The 20,470-nt window shown below is 36.4% G+C and overlaps 1 protein-coding gene across 3 annotated transcripts in view; it reads right to left on the bottom strand.

Annotated features, from left to right (window-relative positions):
- Nucleotides 1–20,470, bottom strand: part of TTC27 (tetratricopeptide repeat domain 27) — a 135,886-nt gene that overhangs the window by 11,416 nt on the left and 104,000 nt on the right. For all 3 annotated transcript variants that reach the window (XM_068939405.1, XM_068939406.1, XM_068939408.1), the window contains 4 exons: nt 18,790–19,017; nt 8,170–8,268; nt 6,415–6,467; nt 2,215–2,380 (listed from right to left, as the gene is read on the bottom strand). In XM_068939405.1, the coding sequence (XP_068795506.1) occupies nt 2,215–2,380; nt 6,415–6,467; nt 8,170–8,268; nt 18,790–19,017 (546 nt within the window). The remainder of the gene's footprint in view (nt 1–2,214; nt 2,381–6,414; nt 6,468–8,169; nt 8,269–18,789; nt 19,018–20,470) is intronic.

Below are 20,470 nucleotides of genomic sequence, written 5' to 3'. Positions count from 1 at the left end.
CCAGTTAAGGCTTTCTCCTCCAGTCCTTTTAGTGAACCGTGACTGATCTAGTAGCTGAAACTGTAAGCTGTGACTGTCAAAACTTGCCATTTGTTACAGGTAATTCAATGAGTCTTTACCCTTTATCACATAACATCCGTATTAAAGGTTTTCAAGGTATATTCTCAGTAAGTTCATGACAATAAAAAGGAATATGGAAATTGGAAAAATTTTAAGAATCTGTAACAAAGAAATTTAAATATTATAAGCATGCTTTCTTAAAGGGACTACTTAGGACATTGGGATTTTTGAAAGTACTTCCTTGGTTGTAATTTTTTATTCTACTGTAGCTCACTTATAAAGTTAGCCAACTAGTTTCCAAAATGTTTTTATTTTGGTCCAACCACACCTAGTAGTCAGGATAGGTAAGAAAAAGAGCCAATGTCCTTCTTCTGTCTATAATAACATTACAATTTGAGTAACAACATCAAGATTGCCTCTAAACTAAAGACTGCTCTCACACTAACACGTTGAAGTTTGGATGTTGAAAATGTAAACATTCTTATAATAAAACCCTAAGGACTTAGCACCCATGCAGGAAAAAAAAGCTTTCTTATACATAAAGGTAGGAAAGAGAACTTTTAAAAACATAGCCATTTAATAACAATTTTAAAATGAAGGAGCATATAATTGCATAGATCACAATGACATTTAAATCACATCACAAGTTTCTTCTGCATAGCTATTTATTTTATATATGAAAATAACTGAAATATTTCCCTTTTAAAATTCTGTCTGCAGTATCTGTATATACATATATTCAGCCTCATGATATCTTGATATCAGAACTTTTGCCACAAGAATGACATCATTAAATAACTAAAATAGCTGAGAAGCAAAGTTTCCCAAAACTGCATTCTGTACTCTGAAGTATGGAATAAGAAAAGACAGCAATGACCTAACAAAAATCACCGAGGAAGATAAGAATGATGATTTAAAAATATGACTGGACACTATGTTGAAATAAAATAAAAAAGATCTCCTGTAATTTCATTAACCAGGGACATTGCAAATCACGTAATTAATTGCACATTGTTATTTGATGCACTCAGTCTCCCAAGGGGAATCTTGTAACTATTATTTTGCTAGAGTGATTGGTATGTGAAGGTCCAAGGCTAGTCTTCTGTTTTCACAAAGAACTGGAATCAATGATTCAGCCAGTTTCTTCCAGTGCTATGCATATTTATTCTTCTGGATTAGTAAATTCCTACTGTCTCTCTTGCCACTGTGTCATCAAGCTTGATAGTCCATAAACTAAAACTTATGATGCCTATACAGCTACTAAATATAAACTGAAGGAAGATCATACAGAGTTGCATAGAAAGAGAGATGTATGTTTCTGCTTACCCATGAGCACATTTAGTTATAGTTGCACGAGAGGCTCACAGAGTATCTCCTAAGAGCTCATAAGCAGCTCAACCAGATCCAGCAATTCTGAAAAGGCTTCTGGAGATGTTTCACTACTCTGCATAAGAGATTCTTTGGCCTACCTTTCAGGTTCACCCAGCTACTTTCACTAAACGCACGGAACGAACAAGTCTCTCGCAATCACCCTGCCTGGATCAGGACCTATTTTTAGATAAGGTAACAATCTGAGTTGAAGCTGTTAAAGTAGGCCCTCTGGATTTTATCCACAGCATACGTTTACAAATACTGAACTTAACTGAACCGCAGTGGAAGACGAGCAAAATACCTCCTTTATTTTTCTTTGCTCCAGACTACTTAAAATCAATGTTCTCACTTTAATGTGTTCAGCCATGAAACATAATTCACTTTCAAAGACTCATTTGAGGGATTTTCAGACATACGGGAAAGGCTTACCTTCACTGGAACTATAACATGCAAAATAATTTATTATTTCTCATACTGAGATATGCAGGAACAATGCATAAAGACGGTGTTATGCATTGTGTTTTATTTAAGAATAGACCCTAAAACAACAAGGTTCGTATTTGTCCTTCCACAAAATACGAGGCAATCTGGATGCAAGGTTTTGGTTTTTTTTATAAATTTTTAACATTCAGTCTCATAGTTCAAATCTCAAAAAGTTAAATGGCTTGCCTATATAGCTTTCATTGTATGTGTTATCACTACTGATACCATTATCAGCAGAAATCTGTCTCATAAGAAAAATTAATGAACTTATAAAATAACCTAAAAGGAAAACCTCCCCACCTGTGTATCCTTGTACTTTTCTTTTAAGTCCATGAGCCGGTGATAAGCTTTAATTGCTTCTGAAAACTCTCCAATATCTGTACTGGTGAGAAGGTAGTTCTCCCAAATTTGCCAGTGCTCATAGTTGCACTTGAGAGCTTCTTGAAGGGTTCGAAATGCTTTGTTTCTAATAATAATAAAAAAGAAAAATGAAAATGAAGATCTTATACAAATATATTAAAACCAGCTGGCGTTGTATCAGCTAAAAAGGTGCCAATTTCAAAAATCTGTTTAGAAAACAGTGCAATTTAAAATTATGGTTCATAATTTACCATACTGATACTTTCTTCTTTCTTGGCAATTACCTTCTACCGGTTCACTAATCAGTATACCGTGTTATGGCTGTTTCCAGGTGATCTCTGTATTAGTTCTCCTAACTATATTTTGGCAAAATAATATAATAAAGTAGACAAAAGTTGATTATATTTTTGCCATCTGTACTGGTATTTTCTTTTCTGAAGTTTTACTGGTCCCAAACACCATTAGGATCCTTTACCAACGCTGCTGCCCAGTGAACCGTCACATGGTGTCAAGAGAGTGTGTTGTGGATTGAAGGCAGGCAGAATCTCTAAAGTTGCTGTAAAGTCAGTAACCATCTTCCTTATATGTGCATATGGATCCACATTAGGCAACCGTTTCCCATGCCCTTTCCCAAGGAGGGAAGTAATGGTGTTCTGTGGTAAGGTGCATAAGACAGTTTGGCCAAATGCTGCGTATGACCTGAAAGCAGCTGACATCCAGTTTACAGAGGTATGACCTCCTGCAGGACATGCAACCAACGCTAGCAGAGGAGCAAGAGACCTTTATGTAGTCTTAAATCTAAGTTGGTAAATTAGAGTAGGCAACTGTCCATAGCTTTAAACATACGGCCAAAAGCTAAAAGCTTTGCTAGAAATACAAAATGATATGGTTCTTCAGACTTTAAGAGCCTGAAGCTTACTCTCAGCTGGAGAGTCATGAAGCTTAGGAAAAACACAAAAGGAATAAATTTTTTTAAAGGAAAACCTGCAACAGAGTTTTCCCAGGATGGTAAAAACCTTTTTGGGGGACAGATAATAAGAAATTTCTTCTTAAGAAATATCATATAAACATGGTTTACTAAAATGTGCAGCTCACTTGCTCCATTGCTTGAGTAAAAGTCCTTAAAAGTGCTATCTCTAAAGAAAGATAGCTCAAAGACATTGCTGGTTGAGCTTCAAAAAAGAGAGTGCAAGAGTGCAAACATCCCAGCCAGGAAAAGGGAATATCTAACTATTGGATCAGGCCATTAAAAGCTTGGAAACAGTTGGGTCAGGAAAAAAACATAAAATAACTGCCAATCCAAACCCAGAGTACAAAAAGAGTTACTAAACACCTGAATAGAGCTGAGTGAGAGAACAAAACTATTGAAAGAAAACAGGTCATTTGGAATAGCTAAGGCAGAATAGTCCACAGGCACATTTTCCCACGTTCACTCCCCTTTTCTCTCCCTCTCATACACATTCTCATACTTGCTGCTGCTGAGTGAACATGCCAAGTAACAGTTGGGTCTCCTCCACTGTTAATTGTGTCAGTAAGGGATTGTAGCCCAGGATTTGGACTTATTATATTAGAAAAGAACAGAGGTCTGCTCCTTCCTCTGTAGATTTTGCTACAAGGGAAGCTGGGATCCACCACAGTTCTCTAACAGGCTGGAAGACACTTTGGCTGAGGGACACAGCTTAATCATCTTGAGTAACTGCTTATAAAACAAACTGCTCTTCAGCATCTTTAGGACTAGCCTGTATGATCTCCGCCATCTTCTCAAAGAAGTTAATAAATTATCAGGAAGGTGGATGCTGATCAGACAGAACCAGGAAAAGAAAAAAAGAGACTACAGGGATAGGATGTAAAATCTATGTCTCAAATCATCACTGTTGCTATGCTGATAAAGCAGTAAATTGCTTAATGATGGAATATCCTTAACCAGGGTAACAGTTAAACCAATGAATATCCAAACAGGACACCACAGGCAGTACCAGCATGTCATCCTGCCTTGGAAACCAGCACCTTTCACCCAAAAGACGGAGGAGGCAGTCCCAGTTTGTTCTGAGCAATATGAGACCTCCTAGATTTCAAAGACCTCCTATAACACCTGGATAAATTCTTCTGGTAAACCAAACAGTAGAGTCTGGTTTTATCACAATGAATTTTTCTTGAGGAACTTCAGAATACACCTAATTTGTGGATTGTTAAAAAACAAACTCCCAAAGCAACAAAAGCCCTGTCCTTTGGGTATCAACAAGTTGTGTGTGCACACTTTTCAAAGAGACTTATGCATTTTGTATTTGTCTGTTGTATGAGATTCCACTAAGCCTCACCCGTACGTACAACTCTTGGGTGGGTCTGATTTCAGAGCCTGGCAGTAGTAAAGTTTGATTTCGATGAGGGAGTAAAAGAAAACAGTTAATTTTATTATCTTATTTTCTTTTCCTTTTCTCTATTTTTCCTTCTTTTGTTTTCCTAGCAGGCATGAAAAATAAAAATTTCCACTCTCACCACTCCTCTGCCCCCAAAATAAATCATACTGAAAGCATGTTCGTTGTGAAAGCTGGGATTTAGACTCAACAGATATCCCTTGTTTTCAAAGTGGGTTAAACTACATCACACAGTCTCATACAACAGTGACTACACAAATGATTAGTTTGAAGTAGCTATTCTACAGCAAAGGCAGGCCACACTCAGCTATCAGCATAAAATACTGACTTAAGATTTCCTGTATGCATATTCCTCTCCCATGTGACTCACGTAGAGAAAACCTCAAAAACTGTCTCCTCCCTTAATATTTTTGATAGGATTTCAAATAGCTTACAAGTTCTGTGTGCATTTATCATGTTAAATCACAAGAGTGGATTCACAGCAATAAAATTAAATCAATAAAGTGAAACTAATCAGTCAGTAGTTTCTTAGCCCTATAGTAAATGGAGAGGTGTAAAAGTGATTTTGATTAAAGATACATCCATAAACCGAGTATAAGCCAGTTCACTAAGTATTTAATATACCCTTCTGAACTTTATGCAAAAGAAACAGGAATCTATCAAAAGCAGTTTAAGATAAGAGGGAGGAACTTCAAATGAGGAGAGTGATTTCCAAATAAATGTATAATCAGCATACTTTAAAAATGCTACAGATAAATTAATAAATGAGATATAGTATGATTTGATAATTAAATTGTGCATTCCCTTCAAAACACTGCTGAAGACACAAGGAACTGCTGGAAAGGGAAAACAAGCTCTTTATTTCTATTGCTCTTTTTAGTTTAAGAAGTCATTCTAACCTCCACTTTTTCTTCCTTTCTGCTCCCATTAACATAGCTAAGTATCTCTTGATGTTATTTACCATGTTTCCTTGGTAGTTTTCAGCTTACCCTTTCATGTGAGCTTACTATTCTTTGTCTTCTTTTTAGTTTGCCTCTTGAATGCATAATCATATAAATTGATGTCAGGTTTTTGAACACAGTCTAATTTTGTGTATCAATAACGTTTTAAAAAAATTATTTTATTCTATTATTTCAGTCCTTGGGGACAGGTTATAATGTGGAAATTCTTCTGAAATATTAAGTTCTTTCAAGTATTCTTCCAAGAAGCTTTTACCACGTTGAACCGAGACACAAAAATAAGAAGGGTAGTCCATTTAGGTCAAAGCCTCTTATATTAATGGCTAATTTGCGGGGAAAAGAGCAAGCTTTATTATGTGTGTAGATCTCCATCTGCTTTCATGATATGAAAAATAAACCGCCTGTTTTTCCTTCCAGTCTCCTGAGATTAATATAGTATGAATTGATACAGGTCTAAATACATAGTTTGTTTAAAACAGACACATCTTTTTAACTTCATAGTCTAATTAGCTTCCAACTTCAATATGAATGTTTTGCACTGGCTACATGTACTACCTAATTGAAACTTGTAACAAAAAAGGTGTAGGCTGAGTAACTGCTACTTTTATAAAGCTTGGGAGAATATATTTCCTGCAAATTGAAACAAGTATCATCAGATAATCCAAGCTGGAAGAGAGAACTGAATGGATGAGAATTAGGATAAATGAGCTAACCACATTATGAGAACAAAAAGCTCAATGTCAGAAAAAGGAAATCCAAATTACTTATTTTGGAAAATGTATCTTCTAATCCTTTCAAGTACTTACTTCTGTTTTAATCTGATATATGCAGTTGATAAATTGTTCCAGGCCTCAGCATTCTGTAATGACAAAAGGAGAAACACCACCCAAAATTATTATTTACTTATATTACACTTATTTGAAAAATATGTAAATAAAACTATTATGAATTATTATATCATCAATTTTGCTAATTGCACAGATATTAACACACATTAATATATTCTATTTACTATAATGTAGTTGAAATATTGCATTAAAATAAATATTACTCATCATAGCAACAAGCAGAAATACAAACAGTTCATTTAACTCCTTTCCGGCTGGAATATGCTATGCCAGCTCTTGCCTTCATTTTAAACTGTAAGCAGGCATCCTCTTCTGGATCTAGCAGGGATGGCTGCAGAGGTCAGTGATTCCAGCAGCTCATCACTTCTCACCAGCTGGAAGTTACTTACCTACACAGCTTTGTTAGTAGAAAAAAAATCATCTGAATGTCCCTTAATGCATTTCAGGCAAAGCTAACAGGGACAGTTCCAACTGCGTTTATCAGACAACTGCTTGAGCTGAAAGGGATTAAGAGTGTTTTACACTGCTGTAAATTTAAAGTCATACCACTGAAGTCAACAATGTGGTAACTAGTATAAATTTAAAGACCAGAACCTGGTTATTTCAGTGAAATATTCTCTTGTGCTGAAGACTACTCTCAGGTTTATGGAGCATTTAAATCATGTTGGGAAACCTATTTGAGGCTTCAGTCATAAAAAGGTGCGGGGCATTGCTGCACATTGTTGCACAGGGACAGGTTTGACCTCCATAGCTAAGAGCCAGCTCAGCACCCTTTACTCGAATAATAAATACTACTTAAACTACTGAGAAGTAAGTTGGCTTGTTTGTATAAATACAGGCAAGTATGATCCCCAGACAGGTAAGCGAACACAATTTCAGTCCACTTTGGACTGATCTACTGTGTTGAAATAGATCATGTCAACGCGTAAAACAAGGCAAAACTTCCACTTAAGTACAGGATTGTCTGTTTTTCTTTCAAATAAATTCTTTTGTTTTAGTAATAAAGAAAAAAAGAATACTTGTCACTTTGTTTGCTCTCTTCTTATTTCCCCAAGAAAAAAGAATGAAAATCAGTTTCTGTCAAGTAGGTGACATTAACTTAACTCAGCGGCATACTGGCAGTCAGGCCTTTGACAAAAAAGTATAGCCAGTACGTTCCCAAGAGGTAATCCAGTTGTCATTTCTACAATCTCTGCACAGTCATACTCACTCAAACTGCAATGTTGTGCACAGGCTTGCCTCGTACATCCTGAAAAACTGGATAACAAACTTCATCTTGCCTGTGTTCGTGAATTATATTAGTCTCAAATTTACCTGCATATACAACTTACTTGACTTTTCTTTCAGAAGAATTCAATTACTTACTTGCAGGACTAAGCATTTTAACTTAGTGTTTTATCTGTCTCTAACTCTACTCATGGTCTGCTCATTCCCTTTTCTCTCTGTTTTAGCCATGCATGCAAGCATAAAAAAATTTGTACGCTCACCAAACATATTTTAACATTCACATACACATACTTGGACAAAGTTAAGTATTGGGCAAGTATTTTTATGATGCCTTATGAGGAAAATATATCCTTTATGCAAAAGTTTAATTTATTCAAAGGCCTAAGATTTAAACAAGTTTTGTATTATTGCTTTGTTTGTTTATAATGAAAACATCCTTGTTGCTTCTAGATAAGGCATCTCAATCTCTTGTTGAAATGTACATACATCTGGTTCCAATGTCACACAGCGCTGAAATGCTTTGGCAGCACCTTCGTAGCCTTCTAAAGCAAGGTATGCGCAGCCCAAGGAAAACCATACACCTAGCTGGACAGAAAAAAGAATGATTTCATATATACGTATATACTTCCGCACAAAATAAATCATTTTGCCTGGATGCTCAAGCAACTACGCTTGTTGATTCTACCTGATTTTCAGCTACAATAATAGTATTGCATTGTTATAAATAATATCTTGAACACAGATAAGTTCAAAGTACTTAATAAAAACAGATAAACAAAAGTGACTGTATGGGAACCACTTCATCATATGTGAAGTGCTTTTTAACAGGGCATCTTAGTTCAGAAAAGAAAGTGACTGGTATGAAGAGGTTTGCATATTTTGCTTTACCTTACAAAAAAATCTATATTCCCTTTATTATATTCCCTATAAGTATTGCTATTAGGTCAAATGGTATACGCTAGAAAACATACTTCAGGCAAATGACTTTTCTAACAGACATTTCAGATGACTGAAAACGAGCAATTCAAAATTATAGCTCTTATAGCTTGTTAGAATATCGATGTTCAGCTTAGAATGCAATGTTTAGAAACAGAAATGTACTCAGATAATGCCTTGCTTAAAATGCAGAATTTTACCAGTTTAATAAACCTTTCACTGCCAACTTTCCGTTGCTCTGACCAAATACCTCTCATCTGTCTGCACACAAATATCATATATGAGTATAAGTTATGGCAAAGTAAATACATATTTTCATAGCTCTTTGATATCATGTTCTTGACTTGTCACGCTGCTACTTCTCAAAGAGCTGCAAGTTAAGCGGTACCTTTTAGAAAAACTCTATAATTCAGAGAAATATTAAATCCTAAATACAGAGACAGAATATATTCTGAAGAAATTCGCTCTTTAAATGTATACAGTCATTATCAAACAGAACATTTCACAATCTGCTACAAAATCATTCCAAGTTCTGCTACCTACTGCAAAAAGTTCAACCCTTTCTCCATTCTAAATACCTAGGTAAGAAAAATAAGTTGGTTTTCTTGAGAAATCTGTGGGGGAGGGAAGAAGGTAGCAAAGAGGAAGCTGGAAAATCAGGCTACGTTAGCTCTAACTTACACTGAGCAACAACTTACCATTTTTCAGGATGTTTGATTTTTATACCCTCTTGCATTTTTGATACTAGTTTTGAAGCAAACAATTCTGATAGCATTCAGGTTCTTCCAAAGACACTCTAAGGACTATATAAACGTAAAAATATTATCTTAAGGACCACTTGCAAACCAAGGCTTTTACAGGGTTGATGATAAAGCTAGTGCTTCATACGCAAAGAGCTGTTTACCTCCGCAGAGTAACTATAAACTCTCTAGCAGGTATCTCAGATACTTTATGAAGTTTTCGCCAGATGAGTCTTTGTTTCCTCAAGTCTCTCAGCACCAGCTTAATTCAGTTGGAGCGGATATCTTGTCACCAATTTTTAAAATATCCAATTGATTTTTCTCTTCCAACATGTTCTATTGAGTTGAAACTATCTTTATTAAAAAGATACAGCTGCTTTTGAGAGGTTGTGGAGGGTAGGCTTTGATGCCTAGGAAGGGAATGACTTATGCTTTCAGCATTCAAGGCTGTATAGGAACCGGCACTCAATAAGTCGTTGGGGGTTTTGTGTCAGCGGTGGGGAAGAGCATGGGGAAGGGAATGCATTTTCTCTCAATTACTTTTTCATCTCTGAACAATACTGAATATGATTGTACACCAAGATAATGAAGGAATTAATTCATTTTCTTCTACAGAAAACCTTGACTCAAGAATTATCCCATACTTACAAAGTATATCCAACAGGAAAAGTAGTTTAGTTTAATCTCTCTTTTAAAGTAATAAAATATCAAGTAAACAATAGCTGACCCTGAAAGAACTATAAGTTGCCAGAACTTCCCCTTCTCCAAGATTAAAAAGTTATTCATATCACTGTAATCGGTAGTTACTGACATAAAAATCTATGCTAGGTAACATTAAAACCATGCTTTTAAAAAGGATCACTGTAACCATAAATCCTATAGCCTAACAAACTAAAAAGCTGAGTTTTATATTCTCAAAAGTTATACGAAAACTTTAGGAAGTTAGATATTGTTAGAGATACCTAATGGATTACCAGGGGGACCATTTAGGAGAAACTGAATGACAGTCTTAGCTTAGATCCTAGCATATAAAAGTATTTCGCTGCTGACCAGGGTACCTGATCTGACAATAATCAGTCTCCTGTTATCAAGGCAAAAAAACTGAACAAACCTGGAAATACAGGTATCCTTTCTCATTTGGAAATGTGTGTGGGATGGCCTATCTTCAGCGCATACAGGCGTATTTATAGGCAAAGGCAGAACTGTCAATTGCATCTGGCTTGGGCAAACAAGAAAATCTCCTTCTCAGCATTGTTAGTCTGTCGCCTTCATGATCCTTAAACTTACCATCCACTTTCTAACAGTGCCACATTTCCACACAGCTGCTATCTAGTAACTCCCCCTTGCTGCTTTCTAGGCTTGAAAGGTAGGGGAAGAGATGGGAGGACTGAGGCACGAAATTTAAGGCTAGCTCCAACAACACTGTTCAGGTGGGAGTGCAGCTCATGCTGCATAGCTAAAACTGTGCTTTTGTAAACTGTGCTTTCTGTGAGAGAGAAAGAATAACTGCACTTCTTATTCTTCAAAGTTATGCAATTACAGCACAGTCTTACTTCTGGGCTTGTGCTTCTAGCATCTGATTGACTGAAACCCACACCATTTTCATTTTTGAAGGCAAAGTGAGTGGCTACATATCTCAGAAACTGGTTTATCAGTGCTTAAATTTGTTGATTCCTCTCTCAAGGAAAAGTTACACAATACAACTAGAATGTAAATAATTCCTTATTGCTGCGGGAAAAGCTACATGAGTGGATGCCTAGTTAAAATCATAAAATGACTGTAAAGAATACAGAATTTTCTTTTCTTGATAGTTTGAAACAAAATGTTGTGTCCAGCTCTAAGTAAGCATGAAGATTTGAACAGAAGGGAAGAAATTTGGGAACTGGACACGATGGATAACGTTGTGAAAGGTGTCCAAAAGGGATTTTTTAGCAGACAAGGAGAGTGAGATGAAAAGCCTCTAGAGTGAGAATTAAGACATGGAGCTAAGCAATGAAAGAAGAGTAATGTTCAGAAACTCGACTGTTTCCGAGATGCTATAATACCAAAGTGCAAAGTATATAAGAAACGGATTTTAGGTCAAGATGATGGAAGAGTGTTGCCGTAAGAGTCAATCATATTAAAAAAAAAAAACTGTATAAACAAACAACAGAACTTCTATGGATTAACATTTCATGCCTAAATAAAAAAATAAAGTGTAAAGACTGCACCACTGAATACCTGGCTAAGATGGTGAATGTAACATACTGAGGGAGATTAGAAGGCTGTGACAGCAGAAAAACCATAAACACACGGAGATTTTAATTATTTCATATAGTTTAGTAAATGTCATATTTGATGCACTTCCAAGATTACATATTCTAGACATGAAGAAGCTGGTCAGAAGACAATGCTTACCTTGATCCTGACCACTACTGAAGGATCAGGTTCAAGATGCTACACAAGAGATGGTTGGTAACAGGAGACATTTCAAGGCTTGGAACAACTGCATATTATCATTCAAAAAGGTTCTAAACAGTCAAAATAATTAAAAAGCAAAATAAAGGAGACTATTAGGAGATAAGACAACGTTCTTGAAAAGCTGATGTGGTAGACGAATGAGAAAACGAGAAAAGAACAAATCTGACAGGTTAACTGCAAAAACATGGTGATTGAGCAAAAAAAGAAGTATCCGACAACAACAAAAATACCATGTACTTGTTAAAGGCATAATGTCCTTTTCCAAACATGGCGAAATCAGAAGACTGCAAGGAGTCCATCGGACCAAGAAATAATCAGAGTGAAAAAGGAACACTTAACGGCAGCACAGGAAACGCTTCATGTGTTCACTGAGGAAGAGCTTGTGGAGGCTCACAACTCAAGAGCCTCCTCTGTCCCAATATGTCATGTAGTGAAGGGCTTTCTTAGGTTACTGTAGAAAAGACTATAGAACGATCAACAGAATCAACCGTAATGAGTCACCGCAAACTTTAGGGAATCTGAATATAAAACAGTTCAATGGTGGAAGTATGTGGGGAGCTACAAACCAAAAGGGCTGATGTTCCTGTCAGGCAACTTAGCTGATATTCTGTTAAAGAATATTATTGGGCATATAATATACTTTATTGGGGAAATTGTCAAATTCACCAAGTCTGCTACAGTTCTCTGAAGGAAGCAGAATGTAGGCTTGAGTCTAATGGGATTCCAAATGGTATGTGATAAAGCTGCCTCACCAAAAGCTTTTAAAGAAGCTACATTGCCATGGGATAAGAGAGGAAGTCCTTGCACGGGCAAATTATCACAAGATAGGAAACAAAGGGCAGGAGTACATTGCCAGTTTTTACCATTTCTTCCAACACAGAAAAGTAGGGATTTTCAAATGAAGCCAATAGTTCACAAGCTGTGAAATAACTCCTGCTTATTTTGACAATGCAAAGCTAGAGAAGCTACACATTTATACTAGCTCAGAAGATGACTATGCAAACTCAAAGGAAAAATCTATCCATGGCTACTAAACACAGAGATGCCACTCCTGAATGAGGAAGTCTTTGAACCACAAATCTTTGAGGCTGTTGAATTAAGATTGTCTTGTTCCTAGACTCTCACAAAAACATCTGACTGTTATTAGGCATGATATTGGCCCAAATGCAACCCTATCTTACAGCTGTTTTTATATAATGAGTACAATCCACATGTTTGTCACTTCAAGATTGAGATTCATTTTGTATATGTCTGCACTCAAAAAGCATGTGGAAACTGAATCTGAAACAGAATTTAGGTGCTTAATTTTGAATCTTGCTACTTTAAAAGGTCATTAGCACTAGTGACTTGCCTTTTGCTATAGAGAATTTAATCACTGAAAAAGTATAATCTTTCAATGCAGGCCAAACATTTAACTGGCAAACACCTTTGAAAATATCCACCCAATAAATTATTTTGGCCTGTAAATCCTTCAAGGCCCTTTGTTACTTCATTTTAAATTGCAGCTCAAGACCACAGGCAACAGTAATGCTGGATAACAGCGGAAGTGGCTACCAAGGCACAATTTCAAGACCCACAAGCAAATTAATCAAATTGCCTTTAATCTACTAGAGCACTGAAATGGTATTTTACTGTCCTTTAGATATCTAGAAAGGGTACCTGAATTTCTTCCATGATATAAGAAGGACAATGACTTTTCATTATTTATTTAGAATACAGTTTAAGGATGGATTTGGAGCTATTTTATGTGGAAAGAATGATAAAAATGCCCTTTTTATTAGGTACAGCATGAAATCTGCTGATTCTACTGGCTGATGTAATAACTGCTCTGAAGAGAGTGACTGAAAGGTAGTGGAAGGAAAACTTTGTCTGAAGTTCAAAAAGAATTTTGTCACCACTTGTAGAACTAGGTTAAAGTTCCTTTTTGGCCAAAAAAAAAAAAAAAAGGCATGTTGGCCACAGGTTCAAATCTCACTATTGATTGGAAAAACAGTTGAAAATGAACTGAACAGTCTCCTTTTCCAGACTGAAGACAGTGACGAGCAAAAGATGATAATTTAGGCTCAAATGCTTTTTTAACACTTGCCCTCAGGAATTTCCAGACAAGTTTTTAGTAAGTCTAAATGATTACAAAATTCTTTAAAAAGTTTAAACAATCCTCTTGTATCAGTGGGAATAGGCTTCCAAAATAATCTCTTTAAAAGTATAGCTGAACACTTAAAAAGAAAAAAAAAATACATATTAAGAATCTTGTTTGCATGTTAAGAAGCTCTACTATTCATATATCAAAAATACACATACATTTTTTCCAGAATCTAGTACATTTTTGTGTAAAATACGCTTAGGAGTACCGTGTTAGTTTAAAAGCTGATTTAAAATGAAATAATCTATACCTTGAAGACCAAAATTCGTCTTTACAGTTAGTAATTACAATTACATTCTAAGAGCTCTACATGAGCGAAATCCTATCTGAGTACATTTACTCAGTCATTTCTGGCATAGGTTGTCTCCCTGATAAGTCAGCTTCCTTTTAAAACATTGACAGAATGTATTATAGTTTTAAACTAAGAGAGTTTTATCATCTTCTCCTGTTAGAAGATTCTGGCTCAGGTCTTGTTTATTTAAGTTACTTTTATCATTATAGGATTAATGAGAAAGAAAATTCTTGAGAATAAGGCTCTCATTGCATTGTTCAAAGCTTTAAATTCCAGACATAGCTGATGGCAAGCTAACTTCTAAAGTGTTTTCCCAAATCGGAGAGAGGACTGGTCTGCCTCACACCCAAGAAAGTTAGCCTGAGAAATTAGGAGCCAAACAGTGCGGCCCAAAAAAGGATTTTTGTTTTCTTGCAGACAGTGACGTGGTAGGTAAAGGTGCGGGCACAGAAAAGTTGCCATAAACTTTCAATTTCTGCAAAATTCAAACATGACGTGACTGGATATAGAGAACTACACACTGCTCAGTGCAAGAACTAACAAATCTGTTATCTAACAAGTTGTAAGCTTTGCTATGTGGGCTTTAACAGTTGGAGAAATGACTGCATAAGCTCTTTGATCTTCCCTGCCTTCTCTTTCCCCGGCCCACTGGAATTGTCCCCCAGACCATCCTTGTAAGACGCTCTCAGTGGAAATGCATGAGAAATCCAGCTGTCACCCATTAGGCACATATTGAAATACGCAAATCTGTGGGCTAATGAAAGTAGGTTTCAGATATACCGGAACTGTAAGGTCCTTTGTGGATTCTCCAAAGTCTAATCTGGTCTTCAGGCCATACTGCACCAACCTACCTCTAAGACCGCCACCAAATTTGACTGAAGTCGGCCAAAGAGCATGTCAGTTTAAAGGAGGGCTGACACAAAATGATTCCAACCATTAGATATTTTTGGGAATCATTTGCTTCAAGTCTAGAAAACCCTTCCTCCACAAAAGTTTCTAATAACAACTAAAAAGACTGACTTAATTTCTTTGTAATGGGGAGTCCTTGTTTACCTGATGAATCACTCACATTTCTGTGAACACTTCATTAATTAATCTTTTCCTTGTATTAAAAGGTCTCAAATCTAAAATCACCTGCCTCTCTCCACAAGACATCCTGGAACAAGAAATAATTCATTCCTGCAGTGACAGAACACAGACACTCTTTAGAAGACACTGATGAATCAAATCCATGCTATCCTTTTGCTCAATCTGTTTGCAACGATTCTTCTGAATCTTAAATAGAGTTTCCTGAGCAACAAGAGGAGGAAACGTTCCCTTTCCTATATGGACTGGACTATTTTTCTTGGATTGCCTTTTATTTTAAGCTTTATTTGGATAGCACACACACACACACAAATCTCTCGGTAGTGTATTTTTCAGTTTTGAGCTCTGCAGGCCAACTTCTGCTGCCCTTTAAGAGCCAAAAGTCCTCCTGATTTCAACAAGAGTCTTACCTGAGAAATAACGTATATATTTTGGCATTTCCTGAGGCAGTAAGGGAACTGGAAAACAAGGGAAACCGTTTTTGTTCCTTTTGCTTTACGTTCTAAGGTGTGTATATAATTACAAGTTATCTGGAGTTCATTTGAATAGGAACAGGACTCTGATTCACTGAAACAAAATCTGTCATTGAAATACTGAACAGCTTCAGGATATATGATTCAGAAGGCTGGAGGCCTTCAAAATTTTCCTAAGGCAGAAACGCAGCTAGTTACGTGGAACTCAGACCAGCTTTTGCAGCATTCTTTGGAGGGCAAGTAACAATATCCTACCTTCTCAATGACCTAGTAATAGGTACGAAGGGCATAACGTACAGACATAAAATAACCACAACATTGTTTTAAATTCTCAGGACCTTTCATAGGACGGACCTTATTGGGATGTGATGTAATAGCAGCTGAGAAAATGAAGCATCTGTCTGCAGACAAACAGTCTACAAAGGATCTGTTAAAATCTGGCAGCAACATCAAGAGAAATCCCTTGACTGAGGCTTCAGTTCTGATGCATTATTGTAATAAAAGCTACTGTCAACACAAGCATAACATAGTGCTTCTCAGTAGCTCCAGAGCAGGACAGACCAGAATACTTGATAATGATATCGGTAAAATACAGGGATGTGAGTTTTTACCTCCTAAAGCCAACAGAGGAAAAGACAGGGTAAAAGGCTAATTCTGTTAAAATCTCCTGCCCGGAAGAGTAAATGTTCAGAAACAACAGAAAGTTTAAAAGGAAACTGCTTTAGAGTGCTATTTAAAAGTGGAACAATTTGATAAATTCAGAGAAGTTTGTTACATTAACCAAATTCATCACCTAAACTAATATCTGATGTAGAAACAGAATCCTCCAGCTAAGATTTGATGCGAGTTAAACCATTTAAATATTAGACAAGTTATTATTTTATACTGATATAAATAATATATATTATATAAAATATAATATATAATAATGTTTTGAATATTTTGATGTTGGGTAACATATTCACTCACTACAGTTCAACTAATCTGTCCCATAGTAATTGAAGGCACTAATTGGCTCTTATCGTAACAGATATTTTAAAATGAGCTGGAGATTTAATGCGATCTTAAAATTTCTCTTAAGTGTTGGTTTGGCCCAACACATAAATGCATGCCTTTGTATTAAGTACAACTTTGCTTAGGGGGGAAAAGAAAAACTCATTAAAAAAAATAAAATCAGTTCTGTGGAAGGCTTCTCCTTTTCCTGCACTCTTGAAATACAATTCCAACAGCTTCGAAATAATTTCTTGAATTTTTTTGAAATCTAGCTGAAGATTGTTCAACAAAGAATTTAATTCAGACCCCAAGTCTTTTCCCCAGGATCAACAGAATACTCAGAAATTCCTTTTTCTCTTTCAGAATTGGCACTGGTCAGTCAGAGATAGGAAAATAGCTCCAGAAGAATTTCTGTCTTTCTTTCTCCACTAAAATGATTCCTCAATAAATAAGTTTTTTCTGTCATTTTAAATTCAGATGAGGTACCGTCTTTCACTGCTTTTCCTACCTGACATTACCCTTGCATAAATTTGCTGTATTCATACAACAAAATCCCTAAAAGTATCACTATCTCTAGTTCTCTGCTGCTATTCTCCTTCCACGAAACCTCTTTGTCTTTTCTCTTCCTGTAGCTTCTGTTGCTTAGAACAGCTCTGCTTTCTAAAAACCTTTTTTTCTATTATCAAAAGAAGTAACACCTACTCATAGTTGCTGACAGAGACTACAGAAGGCAACTACAGAAGGGAAGGGGAAGGACATAAATATCTACCACTGTGTTATCCATGAAGGTTTACCATCACATCTGCGATCTGCATAGCTCTCTTACACTGAAAATATTTAGGTACGGAGAAGGGTCAGCTACAGCTTCAATTGAAAGCCAGCATGGGAAGCAAACAGGTGAAAGGCAGACTTAGGTCCTGGCATACCACTGTCCACAATTTGTTACACAGCTATAGAAAGCATCTCAGAACTGCAGTATCTGCAGGAAATTCCAGCTGCAATCTACATACTAAGGACAAGTGGCAAGAGGACAAATTGACAGTGACATGAATTCAGTAACATCCAAAATAAAACCTGTGACTACTTCTAGTAGTAAGCTGGAGCTGCCTTTCTCAACTGGCAAACACTTTTCCTCTTCCATTCAGGACTGAATGGATTAATACACACTCATAAAAACAAATTTTAAGCAAAATTGATGAGAACCCTTAAAAATTTGTATCATCTTCACTGAATGTGCAGTCTAATAATCTCACATTTGCAGAATGATAATTAACACTCTTTGGCTTTTTGTTAACATAATTCCTAATGCTGTCCCTTGCACCATTCTTTGCAGTAATGACACAGTCTGCTTCCTTGCTGGAATCCCAAGGTCAGCCAAAGGATGATGAGGTGATGAAAATGCAAGTGGAAGGCATTCCACTTCCATTTCAATTTAGGTGGCTTCTAAACAGCAGCCAAAGTTATCATACTCTCAAATGCAGAAGAAATTCTATTTTGTAGCTAGGAAATTATATTACATCAAATAACAGCTTACCTAAAGATTACCGTAAAGATCACCTGCTAGTAAGAAACACTATGAAACTATGGCATAGCTACCTTCTGTAGTCTTTTGCAAATGTTTGTGCTTTTAGTATCAGAAACTCATGATTTATAATGGTCATTCAGAATGACTTCTCTCATTTCTTACATTTCTGCAAACTCATTTTACAAGTATTTTGTCTGACACTTGCTCATGATTTATTTGATGATTATTATTAATTTTCAGTGGCTCCATGTCTTCGAAATAGAAGAGCTGTACAAAGTGTTTGCTGCATACAAGAACCTGAATGCAAAAGGATGTCTTCATTTCATTGTGCTACTGTTTTTAGACAGGATCCTCAGTCTCTTCTACTTACCAGATGAAAAATTTGCTAGGAACAGTATTAAACTACTACCTTGACATGTGTGCACAGAATTGCCTTTGTTGTTGCATCGTTTCCCCACCTGCATAGGGTTGATCTGCACTGAACGCTCGAAGCACTCCACACACTGCCCGAACTGCCGATTGCGGAGGTACAGGAGGCCTTTGGAGCGCTGCGCCCGGGCACTGCGGTGCCTTGAGAGCTCCCAGGCCTTGTCGTAGTACTGGGGGTCTTTGAGAACGTCACCAAGCAAACAGTATAGTCCTGGTGTCTCCTTTTTCTCTAGCTCTCTTCTCAGTATTTCTTCTGCCTGTTGAAAAGCAAAGAGAAGTCAACTCCTTACTAGGACAATTCATTGTCAATTAATCACCTACCTGAACAATACCAATTTAGTACCTTAGAATCATCAGTGAATCCTCGGTTGTGTTTGGTTTACTGCACCAAGAAAAATCTGCCCATCAAAGCAAGAAGCAGCTTGCTCCTTCTTTTATATCCTAGGTGCGTATTCTGTCCAAAGAGCAAATATCAGTCCCGGAAATCAAACCTACACCTTCCTCTTCCTCTTGGCAATGCAGTATCAGCACCATGAAGATCCTCTTATTATATCTGCATTTTTTTACATTTCCTAATAAGTACTCCTGCCATTCCTTTCTTTCTAACTATTCTTTTCTGAAGGTAGTTACTTCTGTTCTATTATGTAAGACGATGCATCTATCTTCATACTGTTGGTTCTGGAAAAGCTATTCTTCTACACAAAATACAGATGTTACACATTTATCTAAATGTTTAAGATAAAATATATTCAGAACATATACAACATTATGGAAAAGACGACGCAAGCTGGGTCTCCCAGACAATCTATTGGGCTACAACCAACTTTCAAAAGCTCTTTATCTTGAGTTCACTATCTCATTCTAATAACAAAGTTTTTGTTTCTTTTTTCAAACAAGAGATAGTCTGCCTTCCTTGGCCTTTCCAAAAGATAAATATGCTGGACAGATGATCTATTGTTCAGACTGAACTCTTACGTCAGTCCCCCACTGCAAAAATGTAACATATATAATTCAGTGCAGCATAAATTTGCTATTTGAAAAGATGTATTCAAACAATCTGAAACCAAGGCAGATCCAACACAGCCTACCAGAGGATTAGGGTTTGATATTGAAACACTATTCGTTTTTCTACCATAGCTTGTTTATCTAACAGGAAAGCTGTGTTCATCTCTGCCTTTAAATTATTATTGCTTTTCTTGTTCTTATGAGAACTGTTTTCTTTCCCATTCAGACGATACCTAGAGAATTAAACAAATGGCTGCTATATGAGCCCTCCTCCTCCTCCAATAATTCATTGATCATATTTGAAAATCATTTTTAGAAGAATGACTTAAATATTTTACTTTGATTTGAAATTTTTAATGTCTGAGTTTTAACACTTCACTCTTACTACCATTTTAGTTAAAGAGAGTAGCAGAAATATAAACGCGTACAAACACTTGAAGTACACAAATATGAAGAAGGGAGTGCATTGTTTAGATTTGCAAAGGGATGTTTAACTGGCAAAAATGGAATCAAATTAAGAGGAAAATTAAGGGTTGAAAACCAGGAAAATAAATTAACAACAAGTGCTTTTCAGTGGCTATGGAACAGTTCTCCAAAGGCAGCTGAAGTGTCTCTTATATGAGACGTTTAGAATCAGCCTGGTCAAAGCACTAGAAAATACAGCCTAGTAAGAGGGTTGCACTGGCAGAGGGCATGGTTAGATGA

Source organism: Struthio camelus, chromosome 3 (genome assembly GCF_040807025.1).
Source record: "Struthio camelus isolate bStrCam1 chromosome 3, bStrCam1.hap1, whole genome shotgun sequence".
Lineage (NCBI taxonomy): Eukaryota > Metazoa > Chordata > Aves > Struthioniformes > Struthionidae > Struthio > Struthio camelus.
This window is presented reverse-complemented; position numbering and strand designations above follow the sequence as displayed.